Source organism: Danio rerio, chromosome 18, assembly GCF_052040795.2.
Source record: "Danio rerio strain M-AB ecotype USA chromosome 18, GRCz13ab, whole genome shotgun sequence".
Classification (NCBI taxonomy): Eukaryota; Metazoa; Chordata; class Actinopteri; order Cypriniformes; family Danionidae; genus Danio; species Danio rerio.
Genome location: NC_141038.1, coordinates 9,446,923 through 9,467,330, shown reverse-complemented (window position 1 = coordinate 9,467,330; position 20,408 = coordinate 9,446,923). Strand labels below are relative to the sequence as shown.

General features: G+C 38.2%; 1 protein-coding gene and 1 long non-coding RNA gene across 2 annotated transcripts in view; one reads left to right on the top strand and one right to left on the bottom strand.

Moving 5' to 3' along the window:
* mapk8ip2 (mitogen-activated protein kinase 8 interacting protein 2) overlaps positions 1-20,408 on the top strand; it is a 60,746-nt gene that overhangs the window by 30,144 nt on the left and 10,194 nt on the right. Inside the window, exons 3-8 of the mRNA XM_087292966.1 lie at positions 13,053-13,283; positions 13,372-13,450; positions 15,423-15,617; positions 15,741-18,068; positions 18,618-18,693; positions 18,884-19,056. Of these exons, the coding sequence (XP_087149092.1) occupies positions 13,053-13,283; positions 13,372-13,450; positions 15,423-15,617; positions 15,741-18,068; positions 18,618-18,693; positions 18,884-19,056 (3,082 nt within the window). The remainder of the gene's footprint in view (positions 1-13,052; positions 13,284-13,371; positions 13,451-15,422; positions 15,618-15,740; positions 18,069-18,617; positions 18,694-18,883; positions 19,057-20,408) is intronic.
* LOC147832734 (uncharacterized) lies at positions 7,930-11,102 on the bottom strand. Its single transcript, XR_015514722.1, has 3 exons — positions 11,068-11,102; positions 9,281-10,247; positions 7,930-8,822 (listed from the first exon to the last, which is right to left on the bottom strand). It is a non-coding gene; the product is annotated as an uncharacterized LOC147832734 (long non-coding RNA).

Genomic DNA, 20,408 nt, shown 5'->3' with positions numbered 1-20,408 from the left:
TGTACTTTGTGGGCATCCTAGCATGCAATGACCTCAGATTGTTTAGTGTGTAGGCGGATTGATTATTTAGTTCTGACTGGTGATTGGATGGAGCGTAGACTGGTCTTTTATTGATTGGGCTGTTGATCTAGAAAGTGGGTGGCAGAGCTCATGCAGTGTTTCTTTTTTTGCCACACACACAGATGACTGTCCTGTGGGATTATGTCACGTGGAAGCAGCACTGCATTGTGTTTTAAGGGCCTTGTCAATACTATAGAGACTTCAAAATCACAATAGGCGTCCTCTGTGCTTCCAGTGTGCTACCATAGATGTTTATATTAGATGTCGCCTGCCCTGTTGTTGTCTATTGGAAGGAATAAAAAAAGCAATAAAGCTGCCATTTTAGTACAGGGTAGCCCTCCTTTGAAATGAATGCAGGACCCAGGTGTAGTGGAGGCCATCCAGAGCCAGAGCTTTATACACATATATCTATGATCGGGAGTTTTTCCGATGCTCAGTATTCAAATATATATATTTTTAGTTACAAAAATGATAATTTTACATCACTTTTCTACATTGATGGATAAGTGACCGCACGGGCATTCCTGACAAACAGTGTGTGTTTGTGTGCATGGAAATGTATTATCCTCCCTCCTGTTAGATTTGATCTGGATAGACCTAATCCGTGTCCTGAAACACCCCCCCCCTCTCCTGCTTTCACTTCTCATACTGATGGAGAGAGCAATTCATTTGTGAATGAATCTCCGTTATGAACGTCTCGTTCACTGGGCCGACAATAATACAAGTTCCTGGCACCGCAGCATCTTGATGTCATATTTCTTTTGCATTTTTTGCTTATTTTATTCAACACGACTAGCATAAGCCTAGTGTTTAGTGCAAGTTGGTGCTCCTTTGCCTTATGGTGAATGCAGTAAGTGACTTTATTATCATCAATAAAGTTAGCTGTTGAGCACAAAAGTTCATAACATACAAAAACATAAAAAGTGCAATCTTACCTATGAAATGTTCTGCCTTTGTGCTGTTTTCTTTGTTTACACAGCACTTAAGTCCAGCACCTTCACATTGGCACACTGTCTTGACCAGTGCGGTTGAATGACATTTGTGCTGGGAGCACTGTACAAATGTGGCGGCGCTATTGACGCATGGTCAGGGTCCGTATGCGATATCTAGTGTATATGTCTATGGCATGCTACTAAGAGCAATTATATCATTTTTAGTAGCTCATCTTGGCTCATATGAGCTATAATGGTTTGGAAAATGGATTAACCTTTTCGAGCCAATTAAAATACTCATTGGAAAAAAAACCTGTACCTTTGTTACCGGAGGTTATACAAAAATGTATATACAGTTGAAGTCAAAATTATTAGCCCTCCTGAATTATTAGCCCTCCTGTATATTTTCCCCCAATTTTTGTTGAACAGAAAGAAGATTTTCTCAACATTTCTAAACATAATAACTCATTTCTAATAACTGAATTCTTTTATCTTTGCCATGATGACAGTAATAATATTTTACTAGATATTTTTCAAGATATTAGTTTTTAGCTTTAAGTGACATTTAAAGGCTTAACTAAGTTAATTAGGTAAACTGGGCAAGTTAGGTCAAGTCATTGTATAATGAATTGGCTAATAGTTTTAACCTTAAAATGTTTTATTATTTTCTTTTCTTTTATTATTATTTCTTTTAAAAATGAAAACTACTTTTATTGTATCCACAATAAACAATAAAAGTCTTTCTCCAAAAGAAAAAAATATTAAAGGAAATACTGTGAAAAATTCCTGCCCTGTTAAAAATAATTTTGGAAATAATTGATTTTTTTAATTTTTTTTTCTCAGAAAGAAAAAAAACAATACTGAAAAACGTGATATGCAAAATTGCTGTTGAGTATTACAATGGAATTTCTTATTATATAACATTTACATAAATATGCTATTTTATTAAAGTTTAATTTTAAATGATTTATTTATGTAATGATATTAAAACAAACGAGAATTTTTTTTTTTTCCAGATCTAATTCAGTCTAAAAAACAGTCAAGGTGCAAACATTTAGTCCTAAAACTATAAATGAGTGAAAACCTCAGCAGATAATCTGACTCTGATTGGCAGTTGTCATTTTCCCTTCTTGCCTTGACTCCCCCATAAGTATTTATTTACAGCTCTGGTTTCACCTTTGGGCTGCTCCAGTCAATAGCAAAGCAGCAACTACTGGGCAGGGGGGATAAAGATAGTAAGGCCCTAACTGATTGGTCAAATTTAAACGAACAACCAATGCACAAAATGTCTGTGATGTGTATTACATATTGTCATGAGTTTTGCAATATATTGTACAGGCTTAATATATTTATTATATTGTAATCAATGTCAACGAAGTTACAATACGTGGTTCCTCATTTGATAAAGGTTTAATGGTTATTTGTATTTCACTGATTCACTGATAACATTTTTAGGGTAATGACTTCATAAAATATTATGACAGACATTCAAAGCCTACTTCTAAAATCACATGAAAAGCTTTGAATATAAATATGACATGACAGAAATTCTGTTCGGGACAGTCTTTTGTGAGTGGTTAGAATGACTTAAATGCCCATTCTAGCTGTTTTAGACTTCTGGTAGTTCCAGTGGACTTTTAATTTGTATTAAACCAGTAAAAGACATGCTAAAAAATAAACAATTACTAATCAGGGTTAATATAGTTAATTGAAACATTTTCTTTTTGTATTTGCAAAAGCATAAACTTATTTAGTTTCAGATAGTTGCCAATCAAATATTTTCATATTCATATACAGTTGAAGTCAGAATTATTAGCCCCCCTGAATTATCAGCCCCTCTGTTTATTTTTTCCCCAATTTCTGTTTAATGGAGAGAAGATTATTTCAAGACATTTCTAAACATAATAGTTTTAATAACTCATTTCTAATAACTGATTTATTTTATCCTTGCCATGATGACAGTAAATTATATTTTACTAGATATTTTTCAAGACACTTCTATACAGCTTAAAGTGACATTTAAAGGCGTTGCTAGGTTAATTGGGTTAACTATGCAGGTTACGGTAGGTCGGCAAGTAACTGAATAACAGTACTTTGTTCTGTAGACTGTTGGAAAAAATATATAGCTTAAAGGGGCTAATAATTTTGACCTTAAAATGGTGTTTAAAAAATTAAGAACTGCTTTTATTCTAGCTGAAATAAAACAAATAAGACTTTCTCCAGAAGAAAAAAAAATTATTATAAGACATACTGTGAAAATTTCCTTGCTCTGTTAAAGATCATTTGGGAAATATTTAAAAAAGAACAAAAATATCAAATAATTCTGACTTCAACTGTATATTCTAATTGCAAATTCACTAACTATAAAACATTGTGGTTGCAGTACATTTTCAAGTTGAACCAAATTAACTTTAAATTTGATTTCAATTCACATCAATTAAAATTTCTTAAAATATTAAGTAAAAATTAGTAAATAAAGTTGAAACCTGATTAACTTATTCAAATAAGTTTAAGTTACATAAAAACCGTTGTTGTGATGACTTTTTGATTATATCATTTTTTACAGTGTACATAGATGTATTTGACATCAATTTCATACTAACGTGTTTCATAAAAACATTTAATTGTCGACGGTGATAATTGTTTGCTTCGATTTTAAATCAAATGTGCCTAATTTCATTTCCACACTGCAGAGGTTCTCAGTGACTAAATTCACTTTCTAAAAATATGCTCAAGAGATTTTCTTCTGTCTATCTAATAACAGATTAAACTCCTGCAGATACAAAGATAGAGCTTCTGAAAACCACTCATCTCTGAAAATCAGTTTCCCTTTTATTCTCTTTTATCCATTCGTCCTTTTATGTCTTCTCTTTTAGGCAATATCAAAAATCGCATTGTTATTCGATTCAGGTCTATTAAAGCTTTAAGAAACTCCACTATTGGTGCATAGTAGTACTATCCAAATCAATGTAATATTTCATCTTTCTTTTGCAGATTTTGACATTCCATAACACACATCTCATGACAAAAACACACATATCGTGAAATATAAATACACACATTTAATCTATTTGCGATTTCTCTCATTGTGTAGGCATGACAGTAACATTTAGGCATTAAAGCTTCAGGATTGATTCTTGTACAGATCATTTCCAGCCACCAGCACTGTGGCAAAAAACCCCCCAAGATCCAATTCCATCCTCCCAAACACTCTCACTCTTTTGCCTTCGCTCATGGATTATTCATTCTGTCACACTGAGCTCCGGCTCTCCGGGTACATTCAACAGATTTGGGTTTCTGGGGTTTTGCATATTACAGTACGCTGTTGATGAACGGTTGCTGAGCAGAGTAGCGTGCCGGATTTGGAGTACCAACATGAAACAGCATTCATGACACATTTAGTCATATTTAATGTAACATATCTTTTTAATAAAACAGAATTTTAGTTTATATTCATGTGAACTTGAAGCGTGAATTTCTGACTGCATCAGCACAAAGGAAAGGACATTTTTGGAGCTTTTATGACAGTATTAAATATTTCATTATGAAAAGTATAAAATGAAAAGTGCTTTATGGAATTTGATTAGATTTGTGATTAGGATATGTGTGATATATGAAAAGTATGTATGAAAAAACCTAATTCATTCATTCATTTTCTTTTTGGCTTAACCTCTTTATTAATCCGGGGTCGCCACAGCGGAATGAACCGCCAACTTATCCTGCATATGTTTTACGTAGCGGATGCCCTTCCAGCTGCAACCCATCACTGGAAAACACCCACACATTTTTATTCACTACAGACATTTTAACTTACCCAATTCACCTACAGCGCATGTCTTTGGACTGTGGGGGAAAACGGAGCACCAAGACGAAACCCACGCAAACATGGGGAGAACATGCAAACTCCACACAGAAATGCCAACTGACCCAGCCAGTGCTCGAACCAGCAACCTTCTCACTGTGAGGCGAGAGTGCTACCTACTGCGCCACTGCGTCGCCACCTAATTTATTTTTAGTTGTTATATTATTATGTATTTAATACCCTTTGTTATCAAACAAGTATTCATTCACACATTCATTCACTCATTCTTCGTTCATTCATTCATTTAATGTGATCTCTTGAAAATTCTCTGAATTTACTGTATTTATTAGATTTGGGTTTCAGTTTTATTCCAAAAAGGCCTGATTAAAATAAAAATATTGTTATTTACAGGTTTTTTTCATGAGTTTACTTAGTCAGAATAACAAATACAGTTTTTTCCAACTGCTTACAAAATCTTTTCATGTCACACATTTTCTAAAACATTAATTCATTCAGTCATTTCTTTTTTTCCGGCTTAGTCCCTTTATTAATCTGGAGTCGGAATGACCCGCCAACTTATCCTGCATATGGTTAAATGCAGCGGATGCTCTTCCAGCTGCAAACCCATCACTGGGAAACATTTTTAGCTACCCAATACACCCGTACTGCATGTCTGGACTTGTGGGGGAAACCGGAGCACCCGGAGGAAACCCACGCAAACACAGAGAGAACATGCAGATCCACACAGACATGCCAACTGACTCAGCTGAGATTTCTGAAGCATCTCACTCAAAATGCAAAGCTACACTGCAAATCTCCAAAACCAGAAGCTATTTCTCAGCCTTGAACTTAATTTTCAATTGCATAAAACAATTTTCTCAACACACAACTCTCTACCTAAAACACAAAACACTAACAGGAAGTTACTTGCTTTTTTTTTTCCAAACACAACCAATCAAAATGCTAGGTGATGGGACACCAGGCTATTTTGGTCCAAAAAAAAAACATCCACAATTTGTGGTTTTGTACCTACCGCATATTCACCTTTACGTAATCCTAAATTCTAAATTCCTTTAGAAAAGAAAAGAGAAATTCTTCTCAGCCTGGCTCTGTAAAGTGTATGATGGCCAAGCCTAAAGCATGACACTTCTTCAGGCAATGGATGCTGCCTGAAGAACCCCCCACACACAATTGTGTTCTTTTATTTTATTTATTTATTTTTTCATTTTTACAAACAGTAACAATGTGTTTAGTTTTTTTTTTGTATGGTATATAAAGCAATAATCTTTTGGCCTAACAAATATTTTCTATTTCTTCATGTCATTGGTGTTTACAGTGTACCTGTTACTCCTTAGCAGATTACTGTCACTGTAGAACATTGTATTGAACTGTATAAGCCTATGAAAGAGCAAAGAGCTTTAGATTTAGAATGTGTGTATGTGTGTGTGTGTGTGTGTGTGTGTGAGAGAGAGAGAGGGAGAGAGAGAGTGAGTGAATGAGTGCAAGTGAAGGCTGCGTGGATTGTGTGTGCGCATGCATGACTCTAGTCACTATCTGCAAGTTAAAGCAAAAGTCATGTTTAACTATTGGCCTGGAACAATATTTTTAATCTATCAGCTTTCTTTTGTTTACAATCACTCTCATTGGTTGGTGGTTGTTTCGCGCACAGTGAGCAGTGAAAAAAATATTTTGTGTAAAAAAAAAAATAAAAAAAAAGGTTAGAGAAGATTGACATTTTTTTTAACAAAGTTTTTATTGAGGAAAACCTGATGCAGCCCAGCCTCACCCAGACTCTGCCTCCAGCGGCCCCCAGATAAATTGAGTTTGAGACTCAGCTTTAGGGACACCAGAGACTTATTTTATATATTGTAAAAATGGGTATATTATTAATATTTAACTTAATTTACTTAACTTTTAGCTAAGCCTTTCAGGTATGTGATTTTTAAAAATAAAATGTAGAAATATTTATTGGAGTAAAGAATTTGTGCTAGATAAAAACAAGTGTTTAAAAAAATCATGGAAATTTGTCTTTATGCTACTGAATATTCCTAACAGAGTGCTATAAATAATAAGTATATTATTATTTATATTATAATTAGTATATAAATAAGTTTTACACATTATCATAAAAGTACACAAGAGTATGATTACTTAGACATTTGTCTGCTTTGTTTTGGGCAACCATAATAAATCAGGAAACTCTGACTAACTCATTGAGAGCTGTTGAATAGGTCATCCTATATGAATTATTCAGCAGCTCTGGATCATGCAGCGCTGTGCTGTAGTTAATGTCTCTGCATTAGTATAGACACTCGTCTGAGACATCAGTGCTATCTCTGCATCGCCTCCCTCCTGCATCCACTGCAGTCTAAAGCTGATCTGTGTGTGTGTGTGTGTGTGTGTCTGTGTGTGTTTGCAAGTATATATATGTATTCTTTTAGCTTCTTTTTCCTCTCGCTTTACAATCTTATGGTGTTTCCTTCACCTTCTAACATTACATCTTTTTTTTCCCTCTTCGTCTCTTCTGTGCCCTGCGTCGAGAGCGCTGCATTCATTCATGACTTCTGTATTCTTTCGGCTGGCTCAGCAGAACACTTTTTGCTGGTGTAATGCTGACTCTGTTTCTGAGCGAGGATGTAAAATCAGTACTGGTCAGGGGTGAGGCCTCGTCCTTGGAAATATCTGACTGATAGAGTTTCAACAGCATATTTATACACTAACTCCAGCTAGAGCTTAGAGCTGCATAGGGTAAAAAATGTACATCTTTATTTCAAGATAAAATATATTTTGAATAGATATAGTTATTCATATTTAGCGACTGTGAGGCTTACTAAAATATATTTTAATATCGAAAATAGGTTTTATTTGAACCTTTGGGCACCAAAATATTTTTCAATATGTATGCCAGGGTCCAGAAAATACATTTCCAATTGTAAAATTAAAAAAATAAATAAATAAAAAAATTATATATATATAATAAAATAAAATATATTTAATATATATATATATATATATATATATATATATATATATATATATATATATATATATATATATATATATATATATATATATATATATATATAGCAGAATTGCATTCTAATTGCATTGTCCTTTTTAGTACTAATTTATTTGCAGCCATAAAAAAAAAAACAGCAGTGATTTTTTTTGTCTCTACAATGGCAGTTTTTATGTTCAGATAATTATATATAAAAAAATAATTGGGTTCTTTTAAGTGTTTTTTTCTTCCATTGTTACATTCATTTTAGTTGACTTTAATCTTTTAATAATTACCTAAAATTTATATGTATAACATGTACACTCACCGGCCACTTTAGGACCGCCTTCAGAACTGCCTTAATCGTGGCATAGATTCAACAAGGTACTGTAAATATTTCTCTAAGATTTTGGTCCATATTGACATGATAGCATCACCCAGTTGCTGCAGATTTGTCGGCTGCACATCCATGATGCAAATCTTCTGTTCCACCACATCCCAAAGGTGCTCTATTGTATTGAAGACTGGTGACTGTGGAGGCCATTTGAGTACAGTGAACTCATTGTCATGCTCAAGAAACTAGTCTGAAATGATTCACACTTTATGACATAGCCTGCTATTCTGCTGGAAGTAGCCAATTGACACGATGCTCAATTGATACTAATGGGCCAAAAGTGTGCCAGGAAAATACCCCCCATACCATTACACTACCACCACCAGCCTGAACCGTTGATACAAAGCAGGATGGATTCGTGCTTTCAAGTTGTTGACGCCAAATTCTGACCCTACCATCCGAATGTTGCAGCAGAAATCGAGACTCATCAGACCAAAGTTTGTGAAAATCATTAAAACATTTAAGTCATTATTCAAACAATCATTTGGTAATCAAAAATGAACACGATGCTCGTTTTTATATCTGCTTTTGACACTGATCTTTAATATTGTTTTTACTATTTAAAAGAATTATGATATATGAAGGTTGTAGCAATCGCATTGTTACACCAATAGGTGGCAACAAGCAACCTTTAGTCTTGTTTTATCTCAGGGGTTCCCAAACTTTTCAGCCTGTGACCCCCAAAATAACAATGCCAGTGACTCGCGACCCCCAATATCCTCTGAGGTGGTTATAAACACAGAAACCTTGCTAGCAATGAAGCAGACACACCAATTAAATTTGTGTCAGTGCTTTAAATGTGCCAGAAAGTATAACCTGATGTTATAAAATCAAAACGCATCTGACGCTATTGCTGCCTTTAATATAATGTAATTACCCCAGGGGTCGCAATCCAATAGAACTAGTAACTATAAGCTACTATATAGTATATATTAACTATAAACGACTATTTTTATTTTCAGTATGGTTATGGATAAAATATGTTAATTCTTATGGTTTAAAAAAAATAAATAGATTTTTGGAAATCACCAGGCGACCCCCCTTCATTGCCCCACGACCCCTCGGGGGGTCCCGACCCCCACTTTGAGAACCACTGTTTTATCTGACTAAAGCAGGACTGAAAGATGAAATTTTGAGTGAGTTCTTGAATCCTTCATTCAGAGTGAGATTTTTTTATTAGATAAATTTAATATATGGGCATTACGGTGGTGCAGTGGGTAGCACAATCGCCTTACAGCAAGAATGTCGCTGGTTTGAGCACTGGCTGGGTCAGCTGGTATTTCTGTGTGGAGTTTGCATGTTCTCCCTGTGTTTGCGTGGGTTTCCTCCGAGTGCTCCGGTTTACCCCACAAGTCTAAAAACATGTGGTATAGGTGAATTAAGTAGGCTAAATTGTCCGCAGTGTATGTGTGTGAATGAGTGTGTATAAGTGTTTCCCAGTGATGGGTTGCAGCTGGAAGGTCATCCACTGCGTAAAACATATGCTGGAATAGTTGGCGGTTCATTCCACTGTGGCGACTGCTGAGTAATAAAGGGACTAAGCTGAAAATAAAATAAATGAATTTAATGTATGGAATAACATATTACTAAAAAGACTAATTGAAGCTATTAAAATTCTAAAATATCCAGAATTCTGCAGATCTACACTCACATATATCATTTCAATATTTCATCTCCCTCCAAAGTGTTACTATCAGTCATCATAGTGCATTTGTGCTGGTCAGGGGTATTGATTTGAATAGAGATGGCGTATAGATTCAGGTCCCTGCAGTGCCAGCTGGTTGTGAGTCTAATGCAGTGTGGGACTTTTAATGACATCACCCACACTCACGTTTAACTCCAGTACATACGCTCTTAATTGAGGTGAATATCAGACGTTGGGCTTATGTAAGTGCATTGACTTGTTTTCCTGGAAGAGCAGTGAAACCTGAGGAGCTTTAGCATTGATCACCATCTGCCCTGCCCTACAAGACATGATTCTCCCAGCTTTGTTCAATATGGTCAGTGTTTTTACTTCTTAAAGGATAAATGAATTGAGAATTAAATTCGTTATGCACATTTCTGGGGCCTCATGTATCAACGCTGCGTACGCACAAAAACATTGCGTACGCAAGGTTTCATGCTCAGAATCGCTCACGTTTGGATTTACTAACAATGAACTGAACGTGGGAATGTGCGCAGGTTCACGGCAGCTTTTTGGCAGGCGTACGCACATTTTTTGTGCGTGTCTGTTTTATTTCCATTGGCGACTCCTAGAGGCAGTTGTGTTAAATTCTTCTCTACAAAGTGTCTGAGCCTTGCAATGGCAGCTGTATGAGACGGGTTCATCTAGTAGGTATGTAAGATTTCCATACCATACAGTTGACCAGCTAAACATTAAAGCACAATTTGCAGCGGTCGCCTGTTTTCCCAATGTAATCTGAGCGATCTACTGCACGCACATTGCTATAAAGACACTATCTGAAGATGAATTTGCATGCGTGAATCAGAAACATTTCCATTCAATAAATGTGCAAATAAAATATGATGCACAAACTTATTAATGATTCCTACTAGTCTTTCTCGTGATAAATAGTAGGCAAAATATGATATGTAGCGGGGGGGAAAAAAGAAGATAGAGTTCATCAGACGCTGGTCGTTGGGTTTTGCCATTAGCATAGTCATTAGCATATTCGTACGGGGGAGGAGGCAGGGAGGGGTTTTGTGCTCGTGCATGTTGCGCTCAGTTTCACGTTCATTCGGATGTACAAAAGAATATGCGTGAGACTCGGCGTACGCAGTGTTTCATACATCTGAATTTTTTTCTGCGTACGCACATTTACAGCTTTGTGCGTACGCAATGTTTTAGTATGATTTCCACGCAAGTCTTCGTACATGAGGCCCCTGGTCACATGGGTAGTGATTTAATAGACTGTGAATGCAATCTCTTAATAATTCATAACTTTTTGATTTCAAGAGTTCACACTTAGCTGATGATCATTAAAGTGTAATTGGCATGCTGTCCTGGGAGAGAGCCCTAAGCTCGTAATATCCTCGAGCCCAGGGCTCCCTCCCGTTAGAGGGGCGAGAGGGGAGTTTGAGCTCAGGTAGGTCTCGAGAACTCCCCTGCTTGTCGCTGTGTGTGGAGTGTAAACTAAGGTTGTCTTAATTGATAATTTGGTTCAGTCAATTGGCTATGTTGTAAGTTAATGGACGGTGGGAGGAAACCATGACAGAACATGCAAACTCCGCACAGAAACGCCAACTGGCCTGATTGGAGGTTGATGAGGTTGATCTTAGCAAACACATCCTATTCCATAGCTCAACTAACGAGAATTATGGTGGATAATTTGTATAAATGTATCTGATTCCTCCAGATATGTGGCTGGAGATTCATATTTCTGCCCTTACAGAAAAATCGCATGAGTGTCACATTAGCTTTATGTGTTAAAAACAACCTGAAAAATGAGCGTGAAGCACATTTGGAGCATGTGAAATGTACACTACCTGAAAAAATTCTTGAAGGTAGAAGGTAGATTTTTCTGATGAATCACCTGTTGAACTGCATCCCAATCATCACAAATACTGCAGAAGACCCATTGGAACCCTCATGAACCTAAGATTCTCACAGAAATCAGTCAAGTTTGGTCAAGCAAAAATCATGGTTTGGGGTTACATTCAGTTTGGGCATGTGCGAGAGATCTGCAGAGTGGATCTCAACATCAACAGCCTGAGGAATCAAGAAATTTGTGCTTCCCATTACATTACAAATCACAGGAGAGGGCAAACTCTTCAACAGGATAGCGCTCCTTTTCATACTTCAGCCTCCACATCAAAGTTCCTGAAAGCAAAGAAGGTCAAGGTGCTCAAGGTTTGGCCAGCCCAGTCACCAGATTATTGAGCACGTCTGGGATAAGGTGAAGGAGAAGGCATTGAAGATGAATCCAAAGGATCTTGATCAACTCTGAACTATTCTATACTTTACATTATTTCTGTTAAGTGACAACTTTTGTCTAAGCAAAGTCAGACCTTACTGTCCTAATTAAATAATTAAAAATCAAGGCATGATCATATTTTATTTTGGTAAAATAAGCATAATCTAGAGGTCTTTGCCTTTCACATAAGCCACTTCTGATACCAAATAATCAACTAGAAGCCAAGTTATTATTTGTTGTTACCAAAACTTGGATAGGCGACAAGACTTTTGTCAGGTAGTGTACATGCAACTTTGGTTTTGGAACATTTTCATGTGTCAAGTGATCACCATTTTTTTTTTAAGTTCTAAAACAATGCATCTTATTTCATATTTGTTCCAAGTTTGTTTCATGTTTTTTGTTAACAGGTAAAGATTTTTTGGAAAGGTAAGAGCTAAAATTGTTTTCTTTTGGTAATCAACTTTTAATTAAATTTACAATATAATTAAAAACAGACTTGGTTTTAAAACTACCAGTAAGAAGTATACAATATGCTGCATTTGTCATTGAATTATCTACAAGCTGCTTGCTTGTGACCACCAATCAACTGTACACAACACATGTTTCTGAAATGATGGACTGGCTAGCTGTCAAGTCTTCCTCTCGTCTATGGTGAACATATGGCCAAACTAATGGTTGGAACACAGCATTATCAGCAGAAAACGGTCATGTTGAATCACATATGGTAGATATGAGAAATATATGCTTTGAATTTTGCCTGATGACTGATATTTGAGAATTTTACTTTTCAGTATCTTTTGTTTTTCCACTGGACTATTCAGTCACTTATTTTAGGCTGCAACATTGATTTATGGTAGTGTTTTAAACTGCCAAACTAGATATGCTTGCTTCATGATTCTTATATAATAGTTCAATTATGTTTTTTCTCTCTCTCTTTTTCTCTTTTGTGAAGGACTGCTTGATTTTGGAAAAGAATGATTTCCACCACCCAGTGTGCTCATTCCAAGATGACTTCCAAGAGTTTGAGATGATTGATGATGAAGATGAAGACGATGAGGAAGAAGAAGAGGAAGCAGATCCTGATGCACCTCCTTCACCATCAGCATCTCCTCCTCCATCACCTACTCTGGGAACACTTAAGAGCCGCCCGACCACTCTAAACTTGACTGTGCCAGTTTCACAGGTATTTTCCAACACAAACCTTCCACTATCAATAAATCCATAAACAAAAGCTATCAGTATTTTAACTTCTATAATGGTGTAAATCTCAGGACTCCCTGAACAACAACAGCAACGTGTCTCCACGGAAGTCAAGCTGGCAGGATTCTCTTCGAAACTCAACTTCACAGGGTAAATATTGCCCATATATTTACTTGCACCCTGTAGGAGCCATACATTGTATTTTGGCGATTGGCCACAAGGTGTCAGTAGGAGACTATATAACTGTGGCATCACTGCATGAAGCAAGATAGTGTTGGTAGGAAGCACACAGTTTTTGACTTTAGCTGCGTCCCAAATCGCATACTTATGCACTATTTTACGCCATTTTGTAGTATAAATAGTGTAAGTAGTGTGTTCACATTGAAAACTCTCAAAATAATAAGTGCACTTTAATTACCCGGATGATGCACTCATTCAGCCGCTAAAATGAAGTGTGTAATGATGGACACTTCACGCACTCAACGACCGCAGGTTTGCTTGCGTAGCGGAAGGGGCGGAGCGATCGGACGCACATGTTGAATAACTTTATTTATTTTGGATGGTGAAAGCAAAATTCTCCTACGAGAGTGATTATTGCGCCTCCCGATGGTAAATGCGGCAATACTCACGGCAGGTATTACTTGATAATTCAGTCGTTTATTTCACTGATTTGGCAACAGTCAAACGTCATCAGGGAAACGGTTTGAATTTCCGCTTAGTTAAAAAAACATTAGTGTGCCATTTGGGACAACACTACATACATATACTATCCTGTTGAGTGTGTAAGTGCATGAGTACATAGTGCATGAGTGCATAGTGTATAATGTGCCATTTGGGACGCAGCTCATGTCTCGTACCGTAGCACAACTTAACTCAACGTACAATTTAAGGTAACAGAGAAGTGCATATAGATTAAGGAAAAGTGATGAAGTAATTCTGTTGATTGGAAAATAAAGACGTTTTTATTGCATCTATTTTGCCTACGGACTCTAACTTTACACGTACAAAACTTGCTTGCTCTATTAACAATAGCGGCAACGGAACGCCGCTTGCACCCTATATTCGCAAAGTTGTTCGGACACCACTCTAAATCATTGAATGCATGTGTTCCAATCACTTTGCCACACACATGTGATATAATCACACACCTAGTCATGCAAACCACTTATTCAAACATTTGTGAAAGAATGGGTTGATCTCAGGGGCTTGGTGTATTCAACCATGCTACCGTGACATAAATTCATTTGTAAAATTTCCTCACTACCAAACATTCCATGGTCAGCTGTTAGTGGTATTATTACAAATTGGTAGCAATTGGGAAAAGCAACTCAGACCACAAATTAACAGAGCTGAATCAGCATATTCTGAGTCTCACGGTGCACATAACTTCCAATTTTCTGCAGAATCAATAGCCAATGAGCTCCAAAACTTCAGGTGGCCTTCACTTTAGCTCAAGAACAGTGTGTAGAGAGCTTCATGGAATTGGTTTCCTTGGGAGAGTACCTGCACCCAAGCTTTACACCAATGGATACAGTGGTGTAAAGCACCACTAAGAGCAGTGTACTAGTGTGTCAGGTATAAGAGCAGTGGATATATATTCTCTGGAGTGGTGAATCATACTTCTCTGTCTGGCAATCTGATAGACCAGTCTGGGTTTGGCAGTTACCAGAAGAACAATACCTGCCTGGTTGCATTGTGGCAAGTGGAAAGTTAGTGGAAGGGGGGTTATGGTATGGCTTATTGTTATTGTTTTAAGGGGGTGACCTAAACCTAATATAACACCTTTGGGATGAGTACGGAGGCAGGCCTACTCATTCAACATAAATGCCTGACCTTACAAATGTGGTTCTAGAAGAATTCTAAAAAATATTCCCCTAAGCACACTCGTAAGCCTTGTGGTCTTGCCAGAAGAATTGAAGCTGTTATAGCAGCAAAGAGTGGGCCAACTGAATATGGCCAACTGTGGATTAAGATTGGGACGTCATTAAAAGTTCATGTGCATTTACAGACAGATGTTCCAAAATATTTAGCAATTTAGTATATATGCACACACAGTGCTCTGGAAAGATATCTGTAAGTGTTAATCTATCCCAAATTTGAACAATTTTACTAAATATTTTAGGATGTTTGTCTCCGAACCATTCATGCCTCGAGGATGGTTCCCATGTGACCGCCACATGCCCAGTGGCTCCGGAGACAATCGGCTCTGCCAAAGGTACACCCTCAAACCCATCAGGACATTGTGGTCTCCATCAGTCACCTGGGAGGCCACTGCTGTATGACTTTGAGGGCAACAGGAGAGAGCGACCTGAATATGGTAAGAAGTCTGACCATGTCGCTAGTTCTCCTTCAAATGTAACTTTCAACAACATATTTTATTTTCCTTATCTTTCTCTCAAATCTCTTTTACTCTTTATCTCTTTCTTGTCTTCTAAATCAGGCTCCTTTGGTCAACACAACTCATCAAGTGGCTCTGAGGCAACTGAGGTGAAGCCTGATGTTGAGGAATCAACTCTTAGCGAGCTTGTCCCCTCTGTGGATGACTGCACCTCCCAGTGCTCTGACACTGAGGTTGACCATGACTTGAATGGCCATGCCAAACGTCGACCTTGTCGCTCTCGACCCAATGACACTTATACAGTGACCACAGAGACCGCTGATGACCCAGAGCTGGAAAATGATGGCACCAGTAGATGTCTCTCCTCAACCGCACCTCTTGGTAATGACGCTGAGACTCCACTATCGGATGAGGAGCTGGACAAAGAGTTTGACATTGACTTCATGAGTAAGGAGAGCTATGATCAAACCTGCAAGGACGCTGAGGGCTCTTCTTACATTGAGTTCCCTTGCATTGAACCAACTGAGTCCATCTCTGTCTCCAGTTATGTGTCATCCAGTCGATCGGATGTCCTTGATGCTATGGATGAACCTCGAAACATGCATCAGGGTCAAGCTGCTGCTGAAAATGACACTTCTCCTTCTTCTGACCCTGGTATCGCTGACATGAATGCTAAACGCTATGCAGAGTCAGACCGCCACAGTGATGACCTTAGCTCTCCTGGATCAGACTCTGATATTGAAGGGGAACTTGAGGAAGCGTTTGCATGTGGTGGCCCACTTGCTAGTAACATGATTTCCTCCATCTCAGAGACAGAGCTAGACCTGACCAGTGAATCCAGCAGTGGGCGCTCCTCGCACCTCACCAATTCCATTGAAGAAGCCAGCTCTCCAACTTCAGACCAAGAACTGGACCAGGAGCTGGATACTGAGCAGGACAGTGGTATTGTAGGTCTAAAAGCATCTCTTCTTTTGGGCCAGCCTGACCCAATTAAACAAGACCCTTTACCAGGGTTGGACCCCAGCTCAGACATGTTGCAACTAGATGACGGGCAAGCTCTGATGGGTCTGCAGAACGTAGATGACGAACAGGATTATGAGCACCAAGCTGATCCAGATGAGACTCTTCCCCCTGCCATCCCCTGTGAGGATAGCAGTTCTCAGCAGTTGTTGTTGAAGATTGAGCCTGACCACAGTCTTGAAAGCTTCAAACGCTCCTTCTACTTGCCGGTTGGCCCAAAACTCATGCCTTCTGTGGATGACTATGATGGTAACAGTGAGGGAGACTCTGAATCAGAGTCTGAGGATGAGCTCAGTGAAAACTCTGACTCTCCTTGGCTTCTTAGTAACCTTGTCAACAGAATGATCTCAGAAGGCTCCTATCCAATCAGCTGTCCTGAAGAGTGCTTCAAACGCTCAGCCTCCATCTCTGACACCATCTCACCCTCATCTGATCTGGAAACAGATGCTTTCAATGAAACCGATGGCTGCAATTTCCAAAAACAGAAGTCAGAAGAAAAGTCACAGGAGGTGAAATCTGAGGCAAGAGTGGTGGAAGAGAAAGAGAGAGAAGCCAGTTGTGCATCTGAAGAGGGTCAAAAAGAAAGCAAGAGAACGGACTCTTGTCTGTATATGAGTAACCCCACATATGGTACGGTTACACCTGTCTTCACTGAAAGATTTGATACAAGGACAAAGAATTATGAAGCAGAGGACTTCCCATCCCAGAACTCACTGAAAAACAAGCAGAAAGATGAAGAGGAAGAGCCTAACAATGATTTGATGATGGAGAGAATGAAGGAGCTGGACTCCCCCAGCTTGAGTGAGAGCATAATCAGTGATAAGGATGAGGGACGGGAGACAAAGGTCGATCAGCTCACTTTGCAGCGAATCACAGAAGTCAAAAACAGCCTTACTTTGGACCTCCCGACAGCACAGACCAATCACTGTTTCAGTCTCACTTACTCAACGGATAACGATGAAGATGAGCAAGATACCTCTCCTTTTCTGGATGATCTTCACAAGATACCTTCACCCTATGGAAACGAGACATACTTGGACAGTTCTCCACCTATTGATGAGAGTGTGCGAGAGTTGAGGAACAGAACCTCTGACCGGCCCATAGATGACTCCTTGGCATATGATTCAATGAAGTACACCCTTGTGGTGGATGAAAATACGACACTGGAGCTGGTGAGCCTTAAGCGCTGCACCTCTGTTCTCAGTGAGGACAGTGATGGACTCTCTACTATCTGTGATGATGACGTGGCTGATGAAGATGATGACATTTATGGGCGGGGTCAGATGGTACGAGGCATGAGACCCAATTTGCTATTAAGCTCCTCTGAAGAAGACTCTTCTCCTGAGGCAGATTTGCCTTTCTCAAAGAAGTTCCTCAATGTGTTTGTCAATGGCACGTCACGGTCCTCCAGTAAGTGAAGATAAAACCGCACAATTTACTTAGGAGGCATTTTACCCCAAAATTTGAATTCTGTCAACATTTGATGACTTTAATTTTCCAAAGACGGTTTTATTCAAATAGTATTTTGTTTATACAAGCGAAATCCAGTGTTGTTTTGGTCCTATTAATGAATTGACTATCATTAAATGGACAAAAAATATAAATTTAACGATGACTGTTTAACAAAATAGTAAAAAAATAGGAAAATATATTGTTATATTTTACTTACACAAATTACCAAATTAAATTCACCCCATCACAGAGCCAATCAGGCTCTTTTAATGTAGTTTAAAAGATTTAGATGATAATATTATATAATTTAGGAGGCTGTCTTGCCGAACAGAAAGTATATTTAATAATCCTAATGAGATGACATCATAAGATGAAAGGTTTTGTATGATCTGCTTCTAAATTGGTTTTGCTGTAGTGTGTGACACACACACACACACACAGAGGGTCTATCTTGGGCTATACCAAAGTATACAGTAGAATAATGCTTATGCACTATGCGTGTTTCAGGCACAGAGTCCTTTGGGCTTTTTTCATGCACTATAAATGGAGAAGAAAGAGATCAGACTCACAGAGCAGTCTTCAGGTGAGTAACGCTGCCCACATGAATAGCCTAGCTCTAATGAAAATGCTCCAGTCTAGTTTAAAGTATCAACCCTCATTCACAAGCCCTCAAGGAAATCTTCTTTCTCAGTATATTTTAATGCTTGAAAATTGACTGCTCATGATATCTATTGCAAGCAATCCTAATGCGAGTTTTAATGCCCATGCTGTAGGTTCATCCCACGACATGCAGATGAGCTGGAGTTAGATGTTGATGATCCGTTATTCGTTGAGGAAGAAGAGGATGATTACTGGTATCGTGGGTACAACATGCGCACAGGGGCCAGGGGGATTTTCCCAGCGTACTACGCCCACGAGGTTGTTGGGCAAACAAAAGACCTGATGAGTAAGAATTGTATGATGCAATGTTTTTAGTATGTTTCCTGTTCTCATGCATAATAGTTTTTAAATTACGACAGGCCGGAAGTTCTTGCTAATCAAGCTCCTCTTTTACGCCAAATGTTGGGCTTTTTAGAGAAGACATAAGTCACCATGTCACCACAAATCACCATGGTTTTGGTTCTGCAAATCACAAAACTCAATCAAAGAAAGCAACCATGTCCAGCACAGGACCTAACAAAATATAAATATATTGATTTAAATTATTATTAACATACACCCATTGGGTACAGCTTGCAAGCTGGGGTCTTTTTGCCTCCAGAACTGCTCTATTTCTTTATGACATGGATTCAAAAGGTGCTGGAAACATTTCTCAGAGATTGATTGGTTAATATGGCCCATATTATCATGATAAAATCACAAAGCTGCTGCAGATTTGCCGGCTACCCATCCATTCCAGTACATGCCAAAGGTCTTTAATGGGGTTGACATCTAGTGGCTGTGAAAGCCATTTGACTTTAGTGAACTTAAAAAAGCAGTTTCAGATGATTTGAGCTTCTTGAAAGGGCACGTTAGGCTCCTGGAAGTAGACATCACAAGATTGGTACACTGTTGTCATAAAGGGTGTAATAATACCCTGGTTGCCTGTGGAATTAAACAATGCTCAGCTTGTACTAAAGTCCCTTAAGTTACACCACCAGCAGTCTGAACCATTAATACAAATGTTTTCATGTTGTTTCTGACCTGATGTTGTTTCCAAATTCTGACCCTACTTCTTAAATGTTGCAGCTAAAATTGAGGCACGTTAGAGCAGAGCACATTACCTTCTATTGATGTCTACTTGTCAAGTCAAGTCATATTTATTGTTACAGTGCTATTACAATGTAGACTGTGTCAAAGCAGCTTAACATAGATTAAGAAAAGAGATTAAAAAGCCATAACAATATTTCAGATTGTGGAGCATTCTGGCATATCAGACAGAGAGAGCGGAGTTGTGGTAGAATAATGGTGTAGTTCTTTTTAAATCCTAACTGATTCAGTTCAGTTTAATATAAATGTCACTGTTGGTCCACTGAAGAGCAGCTCCACTGGCCCCGACAAAGCACGCCAGAGGCAACAATGGCAAGGAACCAATACCCTACCAATTGACAGAAGTGAAGAAAAGAAATCCTTGGGAGAAATCAGGCTCAGTCAGGGTAGCCAGTTTTCATCAAATGTAAAGATGCAGAGCTGCAGTCTAAAAGATAATGTAAGGCTTGATGATGATGGCCATCCATTCTGCAGATGTTACAAGTGCAAGTAGGTCACCAGGCGGGTGTTCAGACTAGCCAAAGAGATCTATTCAGAGATTAATTTGTC